We start from the raw sequence: 21,943 nt of genomic DNA, 5'->3' as shown, positions 1-21,943 counted from the left end.
CAGGAGACTTATATTAGACATTTGTTTTCCTGTCCTGACCTCTGGCCACCGCTTTTGCCCAAAGTGCTTCATTTGTATTGCCTCACAAATAAATGTACCCTGCTTGTGACAGTCTGCTCTACCCTTGAGTGAATGCGCCTGTGCATCTTACTGACCCTGAGGGGATTCAAGAAGGAACAATGAACTGTTCTGGCCTGAATTTTCTTAAACTTACATTCAGACATATCATCCATATCTGAGATAGACCAGTTTGCATTGGTAATTAACAACAGTAGTAAAATTATTCATATATAAAAAGTACATCCATTACCATTGGTGGATTTGCAGTGCACGTACTGTCTGTCACCATTACACTCCTCTAGTGTCCATGGAGAAATAATGACATATAATATATAAGTGTATATACGATATTTTTAATTTCTTCTGGATCTTCACCAAATGTCAATAGCTAGATACTGCTGTAGGAAAAGCCAGCGGTGAACTATAGTGCTTGTTTTTCAGTTGCCGTGATAAACACTATGCCCAAAAGCAAACTGGGGAGGAAAGGGTTTCTCTCAGACTGAGAGAAGCCGAAGCCCCGGAGGGAGGGAGGGAGGGAGGGAGGGAGGGAGGGAGGGAGGGAGGGAGGGGAGGTTGGGAGTTTGAGGGGAGGAACTAAAGCAGAAGCAAAGGGAGGCGCCACAGAGGGAAGCTACTCTCAGCTCAAGCTAGGTTTCCTTCCCAACACAGTGAAAGCCACCCACACAGGACTGGGTCCTCTTACAAATTATCAATCAGGGAAACGTCCCCACTGACGTGGCACAGGTCAATCTGGTGATGGCAATTTTTCACTCGTGGGACTATCAAGGTTAGCCATCACACACATTAATGAATCTGGCATTAAAGATAGAGATGCTGGCTGGGCAGTGGTGGCCCACATATGCCTTTAATTCCAGCACTTGGGAGGCAGAGCCAGAGCTCTGTGTGTTCTGGGGCGGCCTGGACTATGGAGCGAGTTCCAGGACAGTCAGGTCCACACAGAGAACCCCTTGGAGAAAAACAACAAAACGAAAAAACAAATAAGCAACAGTTATCAGCAAATAAAATACACAAAAAAAGGAACACTGGAAAAATTATAATTTATTACTTGACTAGATTTTTACAAACATTTGATACGTAAAAGCTATCCTAGATTCTTATAAACATTCGAGATACAAAAACTGTCATTATTTCCTTTTCCTTTGTCTCTGAATACTCTAGATTGTCAGTGAGAAGTCACTTTTTACCTTTCGTGATTGCTCTTGATCTAATTCCCTCCAGTGCCCAGTGCCATCAGCCACCCGGAGTAGTTGTTAGCTTTCTAGAAGGTTCTCCCAGAGTCCAGTCTACAGTGGCTTTTAAATTTTTGTTAGATATTCACTGGGAAGGTGCACGTGTGCCACCGTGTACATGTGCAGGTGAGAACAACTTTTCAGAGCTGGTTCTCTCTGCCCACCATGTGATCCTCAAAAATCAAACTCAGGTCATCAGATTTGGCAGCAAATACCTTTACCCACTGAATCATAGGAACAGCCCTGAAGCGGCTTCTAAGAAAGATTTTGATCCTGTTACTACCCGTAATTTAAAATTTGTGACTAGTTTCCCATTATCTCCAAGGATGAAGTTCTAGACCCCAGCCACACTGAGGTTAGCAGCCTGCACCTTCCAGCCTTATTTCTTCCCGTTTGTCAGCAGATTTCTCTGCATTTTGTTGAACGTCTTGCCTCTTGCCTCTGGCCGTCACAGTCTGAAAAGCTACCCATCCCACATGGCCCCAGTTCCCACAGCTCTCTGCTTTGACTATCTTCAGCTCATCATCCAGGCCACAGGTGGAACCTGTCACGCAGGATTGTCACCTGTCTGCCCCTGACTCTGTCTCATACTTCTGCTCTGGAGTTCTGTCTGACTCAAGTCACTCAGAGCCATGATATGCTTTCTGTAAAGGTTCTGAGCAGGAGAATAAGTACCGCACAGAACTGTCTAGCAGACAGTGGCTACTAGACAAACACCCTGACAAGGGTTTCCAACCAGAGCACAGGTCCGTGACTCACAAGGAAGACAGTGACTCGAGGAAGGCTGTTAAAACTGTTAAGAGGCTGGACAGATGACCAGTGGATGAGAGCACTTGCTGTTCATGCAGAGGACCTGGGGTCAGTTCCTGCCACCCACATGGTGGCTCACAACCATCTGTGACTCCTGTTCCAGGGGATCTCACACCATCTTTTGACAACTAAGGTATCGTGCATAAAAATGGTACCCATACTACATGCAGGCAATACACACACATACACGCACATGCACATGCACACATACACACATGATAATAAAATTAAATACTTAAAAAAAGAAAGACCGAGTAGATATGTTTAAGAATATATATGTGTGTATGTATATGTATGCATATACTAACAATTAAGGCATGTAATAACAATTACTGGGGAAAAAAGAGGCCATAAATTTGAAAGAGGGCAAGAAGGGGCATATGAAAGGGTTTAGAAAGAGGAAAGAGAAGAAGGGAAAGAAAATTTTATTTATTTATTTATTTATTTATTTATTTTTAAATGTTTAACAAAAAAAAAAAAAAATCTACTTAAGAGTGCCAGATGGGGTGTTGTACCTCTTTAATCCCAGCACCTGGGAGGCAGAGACAGACAGATCTCTGAGTTCAAGGCCAGCCTGATCTATAAAGTTCCAGGACAGCCAGGGCTACACAGAGAAACACCATCTTGCAAAACAAAACAAAATCTAGTTAAGAGATTAAAACCAAGGATGCCTTCCACAAAAATATCTTACACTTAAATATAGCAGTGGACATGTCTCAACATTCTTCTGCAGAGATGTTCTTATCTTTGAACCTAGTATTGGCAAGCACTCCAGACAAGCCCTCCCTCTCCTCCCTGCCTCTGCTCACACGGTCTCCTCCATCTGTTCACACTCCCTCCAGCCATCTGCCTGTTGGTTCTTTTTAAAACCTGAGGTGCTCCTGCCCCTCTTTCCTTGCTACTCTCCCTTACACGCTTATTCTGCTGTTGTAGAATCTGCTGCTCCTACAGTGCATGGTCCATTAGGGGCAGGGGTACAATGGCTGGGGTTTTTCTTTTGCAAGCAAATGAATATAGGACTGTTGAAACTCTGGGGGTTTTCTTGGTAAGAAATTGGTGCTCTGATGATCAGAGAAGGCCCTATTGTTGAAGACCAGCTTTGACATCCTGGGTAAACTGAGGCAGGGTGTAGCACCGGTGATTGATGATGCTGGGGGGGGGGGGAGAATGACAAAGAATTCCTTGGGGGGGTCACAAAAGGAAGGTTAAAAAAGAAAGAAAGAGAACAAAGGGGGAAAGATTCACACAGAGAGACACACACACACACTGGATGGGTGGATGGATGGATGGATGGATGGATGGATGGATAGATAAATGGATAAATGGATGAAGAAAACTTCAACAAGCTCTAATGAGCAAATTCCAACAAGAAAGCTCCAACAACTTCACACAGACAGACAGACAGACAGACAGACATTCACACATTGAGTGGATGGCACAAAGCTCCAACCACTTTTCGTATATACATATACACACATCTTTGGTGGGTGGAGCAAGCTCCAGCAAGCAGGCTCCAGCAACTGTTATTTTTTTTCTCTCACAGTATACATATCCCAGCAAAACCTTTCAAGCAATGTCGAATTTCAATGTAATTACATTTTATTTTTCTTCTGGTGAATGACTATGAAAAAACAGTGTGTTCCCCAGGACCTTTACAAGAAAAACATTTTACATAGTAAGGTAAAAAAAAAAAAATAACAACAAAAAACAATGAATTATTCTCAAGAACCCACACACATTTGTAACTAAGCAACTTGTGATAAACTAACAACGTGTGATCAAGCAAAGTAATTTTCTCGGCCAGTTTTTCTTACTGGCAGGCTGCAATGTGTGGCTACTAAGAAAGGATCAATTATTTTATTATTTACCTCAAAAAAGTAATCTTATAAAAATCCTAAAAGAATCACAAATCTAAATTTTGATGTAAAAACAATCAGTCATTTCTATTTTAAATCCTCAGACTCTACTCACCAGCAAACTTTTATTAAATCATATCAGGAAGCTGAGGACAAAAACGAATAGAAGAAATTAATCATCACCTAAATCGATGGTTTGGACTCAGTAAGAATTACATCAGCCATTGCTAGTTAGGCTGCCATTGTTCTTGTTCCCTGACCTTAAAAAAATCCCTAGCTCAACTATTAAGAGTGTGCCCTTCTGAACTTCACAGTGCTTCCTAAGAGTTTCTCCATCAGCAAAAACATCTTAACCTTACCTCACTAACAATTTATTTTTCCAAATGCATTCTAAGTGCTGTGGCCATGACTAGCAATCTATGTCTCTCAGTTCTTTCCTGAGGTGGTAATTAAATCATTAATCTGCTCCAGCAGCAAAGCCTGAGAAAAATCAAGCATTATTATTGGGAGTACCACTCATACAGCCCAGTGAGGGGCTGGAAGCCCGCTTAGAGTTTCCATACAATTCCTAGAGTAAGAGAGATGTGAAGGAGGCAACCCCTGGCACACCCCTCGTGGCTGTGCAAACTGGTGGGCCGAATTCCATAAATTCTAAAGCCGTTTGTTGTTCCTCCTGCATTGCCCTTGATACCCTGTGGTAATAGATACAGTAGTATCTTACACACCATGTCAATTTCCTTGGTATCTCCACTTAGCCAGGTTGTTCGGTGGTTTACTGTTGCCAAGATCACAACTTAGGTGCCAAGAGAAAAGGCTACAAACATACCCTTTATTCTATTCAATTATGAATTGCAACTGAGACAATCATGTGATGGTCACATCATCTGGGGTTTGTCCAGTGAGACCCTGGAAACTGCCTTCCCTGGAATTTTTGATATGAGTTCCTCATTCTCTGAGCACTTTTTGCATTTCTGGCTCTATGATTCATCTCATTCTTTTCTCTTTACTTTTTTTTTTTTTTTAAGAGTACACTGTAGCTGTCTTCAGACACCAGAAGAAGGCATCAGAACCCATTACAGATGGTTGTGAGCCACCATGCACCATGTGGTTGCTGGGAATTGAACTCAGGACCTCTGGAAGAGCAGTCGGTGCTCTTAACTGCTGAGCCATCTCTCCAGCCTGTTCTTTTCTTGCTTTAGATTGAGAATAGTCATTTCTCCAAGGAGTCCTGATTTCTTATAGTAAATAATGATATTTTAACAATAAGTACTGGAGGGGGGCAGCAAGGTAGCTTAACGGGTGAAGGCATTTGCAGCCACGTTTGATGATTGACATGGATTCCCCTGAACCCACTGTGGAAGGAGAGAACTGACTCCTGGAAGTTGTTCTGTGACCTCCATGTGCACACCCTGGCCTGCTGCCCACTCATACCCCAAGGTAAATTAAAAAATATCGGGGCACTTAGATGTCATTATTTTCGGTTCCTATTGCTGGAGAAATCTAGAGGATACATATATTTTCACTATACTTGTCCCAAAGTCTTTTGAATTGAAACTACATTTAGACCAATACTCCATCATAGAGTTCATTCTAATTTGTTCCCTTTTCCGTCATTTAAGTCTCTTCTCTGACAATTATAGATGTCATGTAATCAGTATCCCAACATTGCCACACTGTATAATAGATGCCCTGCCCTCAGACTCCTCTGCCTCAGTGGGTAAGGGGCTGCTCTTTCCTCCTTTCCCTAGATGCTGCCTTTAATATGTCACTTTTCTGAGTCACTGTGCCAGTGATTCTTAACCTGGGGCTCAAATGATCCTTTCACAGGGGTTGTGTATCAGATATCCTGCATATTAAATGTGTTTATATTACTATGCATAACAGTAGTAACGTAACAGTTATGAAGTAGCAATGAAAATAATGTTATGGTTGGGGGTCACCACAGCATGAGGAACCGTTAAGAGGCTGCAGCATCAGGAAGGTTGAGAAGTACTGCATGGTACCAAAGCGCTGTCCTGAGAGGAAGGAGGGCTCATTTTTGGTTTGTTCCTTGTTTCTTTCCTTTTTGAGAAAGGGTCTCCCTACGCTGCTCAGGCTGGCTAAAACTTTTCTTTTTATCATTTTGGTTTGGGGGCCTACTCCATAAGCCAGTCTAGTCTTGAGCTCTCAGCAAACCTCCTGCCTCAGTCTCTTGAGTGTTGAGATAACAATGCTAGCCCACCATACCCAGCTTGGCCTAGGACTTCCTATTTAGCTCATGCTGGCCTCGAATACTTCAGGTCTCTGCCTTTTGAGTGCTGGAATTATAAGTGTTTGCCACCATACCTGGCAGATCTCTTTGCTAATATTTCCACATTCCAAACACCTAGAATAATGAGTAGAGCATGGTAGACTCTCGTTCCAACACGTTTTTCTTATTCTTCAATCTCCCATGATTCCAGCACAACAGCTTGAAGAAGTCTAGGTCATGTCTCAAGTCTGTAATTGTAGAGCAGAGACCAGCCATAGGAAAGGTCACCTTTCCTAAGGAGGAAAGACCAAAAGAACCAATTGGACCAGAGTCCACCTTGGCAAACCAGTGAATCTACGGTGGTTACTCACAAGAGTATGGGCAAGGGGTCACTCACAGAAGCAAGGTTGCCTCAAAGGCAGCTGCCTCACTGAAAAGCCCAGGCCCAGGTGCTTAATGACGCAGAATTCTACACCTTGAGCTTGCTATGTAACTGTCAGGCAGCCCACAGAATGAGTGAGGGCTCTGTCCAGGACTACTGCCTCCTCTCTTCCCCCAATCATCCCTTACTGCTTCTTTAACCTTGGGGAAGGGCCTGGCATCTTTTTAGGTTCAGAACTTCTTGAACCCATGAGTTGTTTACTTCCCGAGTCTCAGGAGCCTGCTGTCTCCCTCCTGGAGGGAATGTTTCCCTTAGAAACTCTAAGCTTCTATCAGGTGATCAAGGAAGGGGAATGACATTTAAATAACAGTTAAGAAACAGAGATAGGACATACTCAAGAACTGCCAGGACAGCCCCAAAATACAGGGTGACTGTAGAAACAGCCAAGATTATAAAAAACCGGGGCTGGCAAAATTAAAGGCACTTGTATCAAGCCTGATGACTTGAACCGGATCCTAGGGCCCATATTGTAGATGACTGCCACAAGGTATACTCTGAAGTCCAAAGATTGGGGGGGGGGGGGGGGGGGGACGTGCACGCGCGCGCTTGCACACACACACACATACAAATTCACTTCTCAAGCTCCTGATTAGTCTCATTGATTAGGGGGCTCTGTGAGTGTGTGTGTGTGTGTGTGTGTGTGTGTGTATGTGCAAATTCACTTCTCAATCTCCTGATTAGTTTCATGGATCAGTGCTGTGCCCAGCCTTCATCAGGAAAGTTTACTGCAACAAGCAGTGGCTAATGCAGAAACTCAAAACTAGCCAAAATGCCCGGGAATAGGAGACGGTGGTGTGCTTAACACTGTATGGGACAGTTGTGCGACTCCTTCCAAGATTGGGGAATGTTTTGGGGCATAAAGAACGTAAGAGCCAGAGAGTGGGATGACATGCAAAAAAAAAAAAACGACACCTTCTGGCCATGAATTGCACTCATGAATTTACTGCAGTTATCTGCCTAAAGACCTGATATTGGCATGTTAACATTTCAACATGGATGGCGGGAGGGGTCCATGGATTTCACCCTTCCCTGAGGGACTATTGACAGTTCTTGACTGTTAGGGAAAGAGATGCCCATTTTCTTTAGTACAGTAGCTGATAACTTTCACTTAACTTCAGTAAAGAATCCCACATCCATGGTAGGACAGTAAATGCCAATAAAACCTAATAGGTCCCGAACTAAGGACATGAAAGTAGGAGGGGGGCTTGTTGGAGAAAGGGTTCCAACTGGGGAAGTGGGGTGGAAGAGAAGAATGGTGAGTAAAAATAAGGACCTCTTTGGTATTGTTTAGGAGGTTTTTACTGTAGACTTGAGAAAACAGCCCGAGGCATCTGGAAGAGTCAGATTGAACGTGGCCAGCAGAATAGACTGAGCCATGAGCAGGGGGGAGGGAAAAGCAGTCATTTCTCTAGTTCCATCATTTTGGCTTTGATTTGTAGAATCTATAATCTTGAAGTGTGTGAGATTATCTCAACCCTAAAGTTACAAACGTTCACCATTTTGGTGTTGGGTGTTTCCCTACTTTTTTTGTTGTTGTTGTTTTGTTTTTGGTTTTTGTTTTTTTCGACACAGGGTTTCTCTGTGTAGCCCTGGCTGTCCTGGAACTCACTCTGTAGTCCAGGCTGGCCTCGAACTCAGAAATCCACCTGCCTCTGCCTCCCAAGTGCTGGGATTAAAGGCGTGCGCCACCACCGCCCGGCTGTTTCCCTACTTTTAACTTCTGGAGCTCTTCCTAAAATTATTCCCATCTCTCTTATTTTGTTCGGTCGGTTTCTCTCTGCAACCGCTCATTGAGTTCTCACCCGGTAAGGCAGCAGACTCGCGCGTGCGCCGTGTCTACCGGAGACCGTTGCGCATGCGCCGCCGTACCCCCACCCCCTTCCGCTCGGCTCTCCCCACCGCGGGGCTGAATGGCCGACCCCGTCGCGGCGGGTGTGGAGGAGGTGGCGGTTCGGCTCCGCGAGCCCAGGTGACCCGCCCGCCTTCGGCCTGAACCCCTCGGCCGGGGCTCGTGCGGGAGGAGCCGGCCTGTGAGGGGAGCGGCAGCCCCGCCGGCCTGAGGTCTTTCCCTGGCAGCCGCGGCTCCTTCCCTGGGACAATATGTTCAAGAGAATGGCGGAATTTGGGCCTGACTCCGGCGGGAGAGTGAAGGTCAGTGCGCAGCCGCGGCGCGCAGAGCGGAAGCTCGTCGCTCATTGGGCCCCGAGTCCCCGTCCCGCCTCCCGTCCCGCCAAAAACAAAGGTTCCGGGGTGGCTAGAGCATCCTGGGCAGCTAGCAGACCAGGTAACTCCTGGGTAGGCTCGCCCCGCCTTGTCATTCCCGAAGCCCCGTGCTAATAAAGTCATCAAAGAGCGCTCAGCTTCTTCCGTGTTTAGTGAAGGTTGTCATAGAGTCCCAGCTTAATACTGGACGTTGTGACACTCAGTTCCTCACATTTATATTAGCATTTTACACATATTAGGGTTAGGCTCTCCGGCCTGAGCTGCAGAGGCCTTTTCCCAGTGAGCCTTCTCTCAGCTCGCCGCCTTCCACCTTCCTACACCGCTGTTTACTTTTTAAGGCGCTGGTTCCTGATGCTCTCCCCGCGGCCCTTTTAGCTCCTACTTATAGATCTTATCACAGAAAGGATTTTTGTTGTTGCTGTTGTTGTTTTGTTTTTCCAAGACAGGGTTTCTCTGTGTAGCCCTGGCTGTCCTGCAACTCACTCTGTAGACCAGGCTGGCCTCGAACTCAGAAATCCACCTGCCTCTGCCTCCCAAGTGCTGGGATTAAAGGCGTGGGCCACCACTGCCCGGAATTTTTTTTTTTTTTTTTTTTCTTAAAAGAAATCATTTTTACACCAATCTACTTGATTTTTTAAAACCTTTATCAGTGTCATTATTTTTAATTACCTTAATCATAGTGTCTGTGCATCCGTAGCCGTCTTAATGGTAACTGTAAGATTAAGAAATCATTTACTTGAAAATCTTAAAGCCCTGTAATGCAATAAGAGAAAGAAATGCCAGGTAAAAGTCCATGCTAGTCTAAGAGGTTTCGTAGAGTTGTGCATTTGCCCGAGCTTTTAGGTAAGGTTTTGGGCTGGTGGGAAGTGATGCAGAGCAAAGGGTTAATGGGAAAACTCTTCTCTATGTGCACATGATAAATCTAGAAGTTTGTAGTTTTTAGTCTAGGAAAACTTGAGAAAGTTAGGCCTGTAGTCCTCAAATGAGTTTCCTCCTTGGTAGCTGGGGTGGCCATGGGGCAAGAACAAGATAGGCCCTTGAGAGCCCCAACCCAAGTGGCCCGTGTGTTCCCACTGTCCCCACCTCCTTCTAGGCCATTCAGCTGTGAGCTGATCCATTGTACGAATCCATAGTCCAGTCACCTCTCAGTGCCACCAGCTGGGGACCAGCAATAAGCCTTTGGGGGCATACTTGATACCCAAACTGTAATGTGCATAATAATGATGACGGCGGAAAATGCCCAGAAATTCTCTCATAAACTGACTGGTTTTGTGCTGTGCTTTGATAAACACTGCCATAGGCTAATTTAAAAGCCTTTACCAGCAAGCAAAGCCAGTCAAAATGGCACCTTGAACTCAGCAGCCTGGCTTTTAATCAAGTACTCGTGTGCTTTTACATGCTGATTTAGATTAAAACATTTCAGGCCATCTTTCCAGCTCAGGAGGTAAAAGGCACTTGCCCCCAAGCCTGGTGACCTCCGTTCAGGCCTCAGGACACGGACACACGTGGTGGAAGGAAGAGAATCTCCTCCTGCAGATCGTCCTGACCTCCATGTGTGCTGCACAGGGCACACAGTCTATATATGCCCAGACTGCAGTCTTCTGCAAGAGCAGCAAGTGTTTCCACTGAGAAGAGAACCATCTTCTCAGCCCCTCACACAGGCAGCATTGTGCTAACATTAATGAGTGAGACTTTGGTTTGAGGAGATCTCTGTTCTAAGTGAACCTGTAGTTAGACTGCAGTTCCCTAAAGCAAGCCGACGGGTTGTTTATTCGGGTGGTGGTGAAATATTTACTGATTTTAAGCTTGCTTTTCTTTTAGGGGGTTACCATCGTTAAGCCAATAGTTTATGGTAATGTTGCCCGGTACTTTGGAAAGAAGAGAGAAGAGGATGGGCACACTCACCAGTGGACAGTGTATGTAAAGCCATACAGAAACGAGGTAGGCACTTGCTTTTCCTGAAACAGTTTTTGAAGTGAAGACCCCCAAACTCGAGAGACCCTTCCTTAAGTCTCAAGAAATCATGACCACCCAAAAATCACAAGAAACCATACCTGGATGCAATCAGCAGAGGTTTATTGGGGAGTTGGCTAACCAAGGTCAAAACTGCTTGTCCACGCAGGAACAGAATTTTGACAAAAGGCCAGCAAGCTGAGGGTTTTTTTTTTTTTTTTTTTTTTTTTTTTTTTTTTTTTTTTTTTATAGCATGGGGTGGGGAAAGGAAGGAATTTTCGCACAGTTACACATGATTGGTTGTTTTACAAATTTTAAACATCAGCAGGCTGTAACACTGGGAAAACCTCAAGGGGTGGGGGTGGGGTAACCAAGAACAGTGGAACATTTCAGAGGAACCCACCCTAAATGATTTAGAGCCACCTGAAAATCACTCTGCACACTCATTCTTCTCAAAAATGTAGTTTTACCATGTCACTGTGCCATACCCTGTCATTACCAACTATTTCAGGTTAACTATTTCTCACTTGTTCCAGCTATAGCCCCACCCTGAGGCTTGAGGAATGTTAATCCAGCAAGTGTCCTCTGATTCAGGGATAATGCCCTCCACCTGGAATGTGTCCGGGGCAGTGAAAGCCTGAAATCTTACATCCAGTTCCGCCTTCTGGAACCTGCATTCTTTAGCTCAGGTTTAGGGTAAAGAAAAAGCCTGTATATATTTCATAAAATGGTCTTTATAATTTTTCACTCTATAGAAGTACAGTTTGTTTACTTGACAGTAAATGTGAAATTGTATACAGTAACTGCCCAAGTATGAAGTAGGCCCATTATAGAGTCCCACCACTAACCCTGTCTGAAACAATAAAATGGAAACTCTCAACTTCATGTAATTAATGCAAACAGTTTTTCAAAGATGTCTTCTGATGGGCTGGAGAGATGGCTCAGCGGTTAAGAGCACTGATTGTTCTTCCAGAGGTCCTGAGTTCAATTCCCAGCAACCACATAATGGCTTACAACCATCTGTAATTGGATCTGATGCCCTTATCTAGTGTGTCTGAAGACAGCTACAGTGTACTCATATACATAAATAAATACATTTATAATGCCCCTTCCTTTAAAAAAAAAACTGTCTTCTGATTAAAATTAAGATAAGGGGCTTAAGATAAGGGGCTGGAGAGTTAAGACTCAGCAGTTAAGCCAGTGATGGAGAGATGACTCAGCAGTTAAGCAAGTGATGGAGACATGACTCAGCAGTTAAGCAAGTGAAGCTCTTGCAAAGGGCCTGAGTTGGTCCCCAGCACCCACGTAAGGCAGCTCACAGGGATCGGTGCCTCTGGCCTCCTTGAGCATCTGCACACACATACACACACTCATGCATGTACACATGCACAAACATGTACACTTATGAATGTGTACATACATATGAACCACACATGGGTGGTTTTTATAAAAAGTGGGGGGAGGAGGAAGTTGGTGAGGTGGCTAAACCAGAAGAGGGCCAGCAGTGTCAGCATGAAGACCTGAGACAGATCTCCAGCACCCGGAAGAAAAGCTGGTGTAGGGGCTGGGCCTGTAATGCCATTACCAGGGGTGGAAACACGATGATCTCTGGGCTTCCTGGTTAACTAGTCACGAATCATTGGTGAGCTCCAGGTCCAGTAAGACCCTGTCCCCAAACAATCAGGTTGAGAGCAGTAGAGGAATGTACCTGACGGGGACACCTCCCTGGACAGGTGTGCATGTATCCCTCCCTTACGCATTGTACACAGATAGTTTCTGAAAATTAACTACAGATATGTTTTTTCCTGGTATCGTTCTATAAAAATACCCCAAATCTTGCTATTATTTCTGATGGAAGTCAGAATTAGCTGAGAATGTTATTTATTGATGCATATAAAAGCAGAATTTTAGCCGGATGGTGGTGCCACATGCCTTTAAGCCCAGCACTGCGGCAAGTTTCAGGCCAGCCTGGGCTACATAGTAAAACCTGTCTCAACAGCCATGTCCCCTCAAAATCCAGGATTTGCAAAACAAGTGATAGGAAGGAACTTGGCACAGGCTGGCTGGCTTTTCTTCCTATTCTCCCCTTAGCTACTTCCCAGGAATAGTGCATGGCTGGTTTTTTGTTGTTGTGTTAAATTGTTTTGGAGTTTTTGTTGTTCGGTTTTGTTTTGTTTTTGGGTTTCTTTTTTTTTCTTTTTTTTTTTTTTTTTTTTGTTGTTGGTTGGTTGGGTTTGGGGGGGGGGGCAGTTCTTTGTTTTCTTTGTTGGTGTGTGACAAGTTCTTACTATGTAGTCCTGTCTGGGCTGGAATTCAGCTATATAGACTGGCTGACCTCAAGCTGAGATCTCCTGCTTCTGCCTCCCGAGTGCTGGGATTTAAGATGTGTCTTCACACTGACCTATTTTGTTTTGTTTGATTTGGGGGAGAAGAAACCAAGCTTGAGCCTGAGCTATATCCCTGACCTTTTAAAACAGTTTATTTTGAAACAGGGTCTGGCTAAGTTGCCCAGGCTGCCCTCAAACTTAGTCCTCCTTCCTCAGCTTTTTGGTTAGCTAGGATGCCTCACTGGGTCAGATCACTCATGCTTTATTTTAATTCTGTTCTGTAAACTTGGAAGGAAAGTGTATTGTGTAAAATCGTGCACAGATGCCGAGTCTGTTTCTATAGGAGAACTGACTTCTCTCTATTTTAGGATATGTCAGCTTATGTGAAGAAAATCCAGTTTAAATTACATGAAAGCTACGGCAACCCTTTAAGAGGTGAGGTACAGTTTTTGGTTCCTCATTACGTAATTATAAAAGGACCAGGGAGCAGGAACTGAATCAGTAATTTGCAATTGTTTTCTTTTTCTTCCCCCTCTCCAGTCGTCACTAAGCCTCCATATGAAATCACTGAAACGGGATGGGGTGAATTTGAAATCATCATCAAAATATTTTTCATTGACCCTAACGAGAGACCTGTGAGTAGCATTAACCTTTGCAAGAAGAAAATGGGTCATTTAATAATGTGCAAGTGTCGTACTTACTGGGGAGCTGGTGTTTGTTAGTGGTCTTGCCATACATTAAGACTTCCCTTGTTATTTAGTTTCTGTCAGCTTTACTATCATTCCACCATTCATATCTATACACCACTCAGATAGGTCCCTAATAGGTAATTTGAAAGTGCTATTGATGGGGTGGGGGTCGGGGCCTTAATGTCCTAGCAAGGCCCAAGGTAAACAAATACAACGTAGTGCCTCAGGCTGGTTAATCCCAATGCCTTCAAATCTTTGCCAGTCTGGGCCACAGAATTAAGGCCCTGTAACAGAAAACAGCACAAACTAAAATACAGAAAAGTCTTAACTCCCTACAGCCAATTAATTCAGGAGTTGGAGTCTGCCCAATGGGATGTGGGCCCCTCTAGTGTATAGGGCACCTTCCCTATAGATGTAGACCCCATCAGGTCTTGTTCATTGTCTGCCATGACATCACCTCTGATGACAAGGAAAAGGCAAGATCAGGAGGCCTGGCCACTCCATGGCCTTCCCTATTTTTTTTTTCCAAAAAAAATTTCTTATTTGTGTGTGGTGTGCACATGTGCCAATGCACACTTGTGAACATTAGAGAATAACTTTTAGGAATTGGGTCTTTCCTTTTTAAAGAGAAATTATTTAGTCTGTGTGTATCGATGTTTGCCTGCATGTGTGTATGTGTGCTGCACGCATTGCAGAGGTCAGAAGAGGATGTTGGGTCCTCTGGACCTGGAGTGATGATTGGTGTGGACCACCGTGTGCTGGGAACTGAGCCTGAACAAGTGCTTTTAATCTCTGAGCCTTCTCCTCAGCGCCGCTTCTCACATTCTACCATGCAGGCTTGGGGTTCAAACTCGGGTCATTAGGCTTGACCTGAGCTAGTGCCTCTACCCACTGAGCCATCCTGCCAACCTGTGCCTGCTTGCAGGCTCTTTTCTTTTCCTTTCTTTTTTCTTTTTTTTTCAACACAGGTTCTCACTGTGTAATCCTAGTATTCACTGTGTAACCCAGTCTGGCTTCAAACTCAAGACAGTCCTCCTGCCTCGGCCCCCAAAATTGCATCTGGACCTCCTAGGAGGCGTGGCTCCCACCTCTTAGGGCCCTCTCGGTGCTTGCTCTCGGGTTGTAGATTCTCATCAGGGTCTGTTGTCTGCTCCAGAGATATTAAAGATAATAATTCATTCTCTCTTTTACTACCATCTGCTGTTGTTTTAGAGATACTCTGGGGATTTGCCTTCTCTATTTTTTACACCCCCAATCCGAGGTAGTGACTAACCCAGAGCCTTGTACTGTGTAAGGAGCTATAGCTCCTCCCATGCTCTCTCAGGGCATCCTGTTGGACGTGGAGAAGGCCCTTTCCATTGGCTAAGTCCTACCCAGAGAAGGCAGACATCGGTAAGCTGAGTCCATCTGTTTGTTCAGACTTAGTGACAAATATTTGTTCATTTTCTTCTATACAGTAGGCTTCCTATTCTGTGATTGTCTAGGAGAATCCTGTTTCCGTGTAATGATTTTAGCTAACCCTTCGGGAAGTTCTCAAGATTGGTTTGTACGTTCACAGTGAGCTGTGTTCACCGTGGGCTGTGCTGCTTTGCCAGCTTTGGTTGGGTGGGCGAGGGCACATGCGCTGTGGCACAGAGCCCCTCCTGCAGCCTCAGTGCATGGTGTTTAAAGACAAGGTGCTCATAAGGGCCAGTGTGCTACCTCCCTGCTGTATACCGTGCTGCTGACTGTCCCAGTGGAGTATCCTACTCGTACTGCAGAATTTCCTATTGATTGTTCTTACAGTTGAATAGTATAGTCTGGGCTGCTGATGTAGAACTCAGAAACGCTCCTGCCTCTGCCTCCTGTGTGCTGGGATTACAGGCTCCACCACACCCACTTCTAATCCTTTTTTTCCAAGTAAATTTGTGAACTTCAGTCTTCACAGAAAGTTGTTAAGATTCCCATAGCTTTGTTTGTGTTTTTTTTTTTTCTGGGGGGGTGGGGTGTAAATTTACTCTCCAAAGGTGCTTGAATAGAGCCTCACCTAACTGTAAAATGTCCCTACTGAAATGTGATCAGAGAAGTGTCCCTGTTAAGGGAACAAAGGACAGGAAGTTTGAGTGGTTTACCGCCTAAGTTGCAATTGAAGCAAGATCTGGAATTTGATGTATTTACTAATTCCACCTCCTAATTTGGCTAACGTGGTGACAATGTCAAGCAAGACTGGTGGCGCACACTTGTAATCTTAGCCCTTGAGAAGTGGGGGCAGGAAGGTGAGCAGTTCAAGGCCTGCCTTCTGCTACTTAGTGAGTTTGAGGTCAGTCTCAAGGTTTCAAAAATCCAGGAAGGAAGGACTGACTGACTGATGGAGGATTGTTCCTGTGATGGCGGAGCCACTGGATAGAGTGACCCTGTGTGTGTTCTAGGTGACTCTGTATCACTTACTGAAGCTGTTCCAGTCTGATACCAATGCCATGTTGGGGAAAAAGACAGTGGTTTCAGAGTTCTACGATGAAATGGTAAGGCCTCGTGGTGAGAGAGTCTTTAAAAACACTGAGTTATGGGGCGGGCAGTGAGTTTTAAAAGCATTTAAGTTGGAGACCTTTAGTCTAACTGGGCTTTTTTTCTCGTTTTATTCCTTAAGATATTTCAGGACCCAACGGCAATGATGCAGCAACTGTTAACAACGTCTCGCCAGCTGACATTAGGAGCCTATAAGCATGAAACAGAGTGTAAGCGTTTTAACCTGTGCTGGAATGGGAGAGGATTGTGTGACTCATGGGTCTAGGGTTTTTTCTTTTTTGTTTTTTAGGTTTAATCTCAGCTCCTCCTTAATCCTCATAAACCCTTAAAATGCCTGGCTTTGCTGTCTGTGATAGAAGACATGGAGGAGACTTAGAGATAACTGAGTGCAGCTAAGAGTGTGCAAGGATGTGTTTTCAACTGATTTCACAGTTAGGTTCTTTCACTGTCCTGCCTGACAGTTGCAACTGGCTCCGCTCTACCTGGCTTGAGACAAAAGACTTAAGGATGCCTGAATAGTTACTATGTTTTGGCCTGCTCCACTCTGCCTGGCTTGGCCTTTCAAAGGCTGGGATTAAAGGTGTACGCCACCACTGCCTGGCTTCAAACTGCCGCTCTGGTCTTCGGGTCAGGGTCTAGAGAGAGAGAGAGTGGGGAAGAGAGGAAGAGATGCAAGGAATGGAGACAAGACAAAGGTTCTGCTCAAGTCTCAAGTCTTTTTTATTGAAGGGAAATCTGGGGTATTTACACACTTTTGCCATGCCCCTTGTAGGCACGTGGATATGATGTAAGCCTTGGAGGCGTGGCTAGCATGTGGATAGCTGCTTTCTAGCTGATTTCTGCTAAAACACTTTCTGCTCCCAACACCTGACTGAACAGCTATGCTTTGTGAGCAGCAGTTACCTAAGGTGTCCACAAGGTGGCGATGTTGGCTGCAAGCAGGACTGCTTGTCAAAACAGTACCATGCTAGCCAGCTTATAATTAAGTAGATACATCTTATTTTGTAGTTAATACATTTATTCAGTAATGTTTACTGTAACCAGATAAATATTTTGTTTTTATTATTGCTTTGGTATTGTTGGGGATTGAATCCAGGACGTCACCTAGGCATACTCTACCGCGAGCTACATCACCAGCCTCTAGACATTTTCAAATAATAACATTCTTTTGTCAATATAAATGATCATTTTATATATCACACGGTATTCTAGGTACTTTGTACACATTGGTTCCTTTTCAGTCTTCTGAATGGGGCTGGGCAGGTGGCCTGGTTGTATGACAGGAACCTGAGTTTGGATCCCCAGCGCCTCTGTAAAAAGCTGGGTAGGGTGGCATGTGCCTGCAGTCCAGGAGCTGGCGATGCAGAGACGGGAAGATGGGTGGGGCTGCTGGCAGCTGTGCTTGCCCAGTCACTGAGCTCCAGGGTCACTGAGAGACCCTGTCTCAAACAGTAAGGTGGAGTGGGTTGGAGGGAGCAAAGGATGCTGGGTCTCTGCCTCCACACGCATGCACACATGTGCACACACACAGTCTCTCAGCAACTGACGTGAGGTCTGTGTCATTACAGTTTGTGCCGTGAGCGAGGAGGCAGTGGTTGTCAGACGTGAGCTGACAGTGTCACGGCTAGTGGAGCCAGACCTCAGGTTTAGGCAGTTTCCTCTTGGGAAAAGAAGAAGCTAGAGTCTTATTTTGGTAGAATGATTGTGTGATGTCATCACACCTGTGCATTAGTTCAGAATGCTGTTGATTGGCTCACGGGCATTTCTTGGGTTTGTATGCCTCTTATTCCACAGTCATATGCTTCTGGAGAAAACCAAGCAATGTCTCACAGCCGTAACTGGGAGTTAGTAGCTGCAGCCCCATCTTGTAGAAACAGCCTGGCTCTCTGTGGGAGTTTAGACTTCCTCCCCCGACCCATCATGTTGAGTGTCTGTCTCCCAGATTGTCCGTGTTTCCTGCAGGGACAGTGGCCTTAGGAAGTGCTGTCTGTCCTGTGATGTCCCTTAACATAAGTGGATAGAACACTCAGCTCAACTCTCTTCTTCAGTTGCAGAACTTGAAGTGAAAACCAGAGAAAAACTAGAAGCTGCCAAGAAAAAAACAAGCTTTGAGATTGCAGAGCTTAAGGAGAGGTTAAAAGCAAGTCGTGAAACTATAAACTGTTTAAAAAATGAGATCAGAAAGCTTGAAGAAGATGACCAGACAAAAGACATATGAGCGGCTGGTAGCAAATCAGCTCTAGAGCGGTGACTCCACGGGAGAGACTTGAGCCAGACGCTGGGTGTTCCTGGGAGGAGCTGCGAGTGCAGGCACCAGCCATGGCCATGGCTTTCTCAGCGAGGGCTCCAGGTCCCCACGCTGTCTTCCCTGGGGCACATCTGTGCTCTCAGACTTGATGCAGCATTCCGTGACATTAAGCACAACTTTTAAAGTATTTGTTGTTTTGTTTTTAAGTTGAACTGTATGTTTAGTTTATTTTCTTTCAAGCAGGCTTAAAAATTCTTTTATAAAGTCTAATTTGTGCAGGTTTGTATTTCTCTACTGATTAGAATTAGTTGTTAGTCTGTGTGTTGAGTTCTTCAGGTCCACATCTGCCCGTCTACCTCTTTTGAATATGATATGTCTGGAAGTGTTTAATAAATGCTGTTTACTGCTCCTGTGTCTGCCTCTTGTGACTTCTCCAGTCACTTTACCACCTTGTGTTTTCAAGTAAATATTTGCTATTCTTTGAGAATTTTATGCAGTGTGTTTGATCATATTCACCACTCTCCCTCCCCTTAGCTCCTCCCAGGTCCACGCTGACCTGCCTGATCCCCCAGCTTCATGACCTCCTTTTCATCTGATTTTAACCCACCGAACCTCTGGGAGTGAAATCTTGTCATAGCCTTAAAGAAAATTGACCTGACCGCCCGCCGCCCCTTAGAAGCCGTCATCTGTCTGTAGACCCTCAGTCAGGGGTGGGGGCTCAGGGGGAAGAGCACTTCCCCCTGACATGGTCCACAGAAATGGCCTGGCAGTGTGTGTATGAGAGACTGAAGACCCAGACCCTTGCCTTCATATGAGGGTGTGTACCTGCCTCCATCACCCAAATCCTGGCTTGCACCACCATGTGTTCATACCACAACCCTCGTGGCCACAGGAGGACATTCTGGAGTCGGTTCTCGCCTCCTGCCCTGTTGAGGCAGGATCGCCATGTTGAGTCAGGGTCTCCTTTCTGCCGCTGTGCTGCACACTCCAGGTCAGCTGGCCTGTGAGCTTCCTCCACGTGATTCTAATGCCTCCCATCCCCCGTGGGAGTGTAGGAGTGCTGAGATTGTAGACACCACCACGTCCAGCTTTGTGTGGACTCGGACCCACATCATCAGGACTGCACAGCCAGCAGCTGTCCACACTGAGCCGGCTCCTGGGACTGAGTCTGGATTCAGGTCTTCTGCTGGACTTTTTGATCTGGGTTTTTTTTTTTTTTTTAATTGGCTTTAGTTACTTTTAATTCAATTTTTTTTTTTTTTAATTCTTAAAAGTATAAGATGCTCACTGGCATCCTAGATAGCAACCTTCCATGACACACGGCTTGCAAACTCCCAGCTCTAAGGAAGCCTCCACCCACTGAATTTTTTGCCCTTGGCTGGCTATGCAGGTTATCTATTCTCTGTCTTCAACCAGGCTTTACTGCACTTCATGATTCCTTGGTTTGAGTTTTCCAGTCAACTGAATCTCTGTTCACCTCTCAAACACTGTTGTATGTGAAGGGGGATTTAGAGAGTATTTAATTCAGCTCATATCTGATGATGAAATTAAGTCTTGAAAAAAAAATTAAACTTTTGAAGTCATATAATCTGTCAGGGCTAGAGGTGGAATTTGAATTCATTCCCTGCCAGAGTGGGCAGGAACATTCAAGTATGATAAACATGGTTTCTTCGAGAACTGGAAATCACCTGAAAGTTCACTTTCCTGAGCCAAATCTGTTCTGCTACTTGTTTCTTAAATTCTGTGGGAATCACTGAAAACATAAATCACTGACATGATTCCAATTCCAGCTTATGCCGTGTACTGCCACAGATGTTTGACAAGTGTCTGTTTCCCACAGTGAATTTGAATATACTGCCTACCCTGTGGAAGTCTGTTGACAACTGAATGAAACAGCTTTGGATGGTAGGATTAAAGACAGTGAGATTCCAGCAAACCAAATCCAGTCACGCGTGAAACACTATGTGAACCCCTTGTCAAGGAGTGCAAGGTGGTTAAGCACGAAGAGACAATTTGTCGTGCTCTCTTGGGAGCTGAATTCTGTTCACTTAGTTCAAGCCCAAACCCCAGTAGCTCACTATGTGACTGTACCTTGAGACAGCGTCTTTAACCGAGGTTAATTGAATTAGTAAAAGGGTAGGCCCTAATCCAGTATGGCTCATGACTTTATAAAAAAGGGTATTCAGACACAGCAGACATGGAAGGACGCAGGGAGAGTGCCTCAGAGAAAGGCCTCAGAAGAAACGTAACCCTGCCCACTTCCCGAACTCTGTCTAGCCTCCAAAACTGTAAGAAAATAAGTATGTGCTGTTTAGACACCCAGTATGTGTTACTTGGTTACAACAGCCCAGGGCAAGGACTCAGAAGGTAGCATGTATGATCTTGACACATCTATCCCTGCTGGAGGTTCTAGCCAGGACAGTCAGACAAAAAAAGTGAGTTAAAGCCAACTAGGTTAAAAAGGGAAGAAGAAAGATGATCCTATGTGCAGATGGCATAGTTGTGCTGGCTGGTTGTGTGTCTCAGCTTGACACAAGCTAGAGTCGTCAGAGAGGAAGGACCCTCAGTTGAGGAAATGCCTCCAGGAGATCCAGCTGTAAGGCATTTTCTCAGGTGGTGATCAGTTTCTCAGTTGGTGACCAGTGGGGGAGGGCCTAGCTCATGGAGGATGATTCTATCCCTGGGTTGGTGGTCCTGGGATCTATAAGAATGCAGGCTGAGCAAGCCATGAGGAGCAAGCCAGTAAGCAGCACCTTTCCATCAGCTTCTTCCTCCAGGTTCCAGCCCTGCTTGAGTTCCTGTCCTGACTTCCTCCAATGATAGACTCTGATCTCAACGCATAAGCTGAATTAAGTCTTTGCTTCCCCAACTTGGTTTTTGGCCACAGTGTTTTTGTCACAGCAATAGAAACCCTAAGGCAGTGATCTATCAAGAAAATCCCGAGGAGCCAGGCAGTCGTGGTGCATGCCTTTAATATCAGTACTCAGAATGCAGCGGCTGCAGGCAGATCTCTTTGGGGCCAGCCTGGTCTACAGAGCAAGTTCCAGGTTAGCCAGGATTACACAGTAAAACCCTGTCTAGAAAAACAAAACCAAGAATGTTACAACTCAAGAATCGGTGGTTGGATTGAAAATCAGGCGTGGTGATTCAGAGAGCCCTGCAGGACAGGAGGGAAGTGATAGTCTAGCATCTGGCACCTCTAAAATTTCTCTGGTGGGGACTGAAGAGACAGCTTGGTAGTTAAGAGCGCTTGTTGCCATTGCAAAGAACCTGGGTTTAGTATCCAGCACCCACATGGTGGTTTGCAACCGTAACTCCAGTTCCAGAGGATCCAGCACCCTCCACAGGCA

At 45.1% G+C, this 21,943-nt stretch overlaps 1 protein-coding gene across 1 annotated transcript; it reads left to right on the top strand.

Moving 5' to 3' along the window:
- The first annotated feature begins 8,463 nt into the window (after positions 1-8,463).
- Positions 8,464-19,005, top strand: Yeats4 (YEATS domain containing 4). Its single transcript, XM_076920296.1, has 7 exons — positions 8,464-8,799; positions 10,693-10,812; positions 13,520-13,586; positions 13,692-13,786; positions 16,249-16,341; positions 16,467-16,554; positions 18,394-19,005. The coding sequence occupies exons 1-7, from the start codon at positions 8,749-8,751 to the stop codon at positions 18,561-18,563; spliced, it is 684 nt and encodes a 227-aa protein (XP_076776411.1). The 5' UTR covers positions 8,464-8,748; the 3' UTR covers positions 18,564-19,005.
- The last annotated feature ends 2,938 nt before the right edge of the window (positions 19,006-21,943 follow it).

Source organism: Arvicanthis niloticus, chromosome 22 (assembly GCF_011762505.2).
Source record: "Arvicanthis niloticus isolate mArvNil1 chromosome 22, mArvNil1.pat.X, whole genome shotgun sequence".
NCBI classification, from domain to species: domain Eukaryota; kingdom Metazoa; phylum Chordata; class Mammalia; order Rodentia; family Muridae; genus Arvicanthis; species Arvicanthis niloticus.
This window is presented reverse-complemented; position numbering and strand designations above follow the sequence as displayed.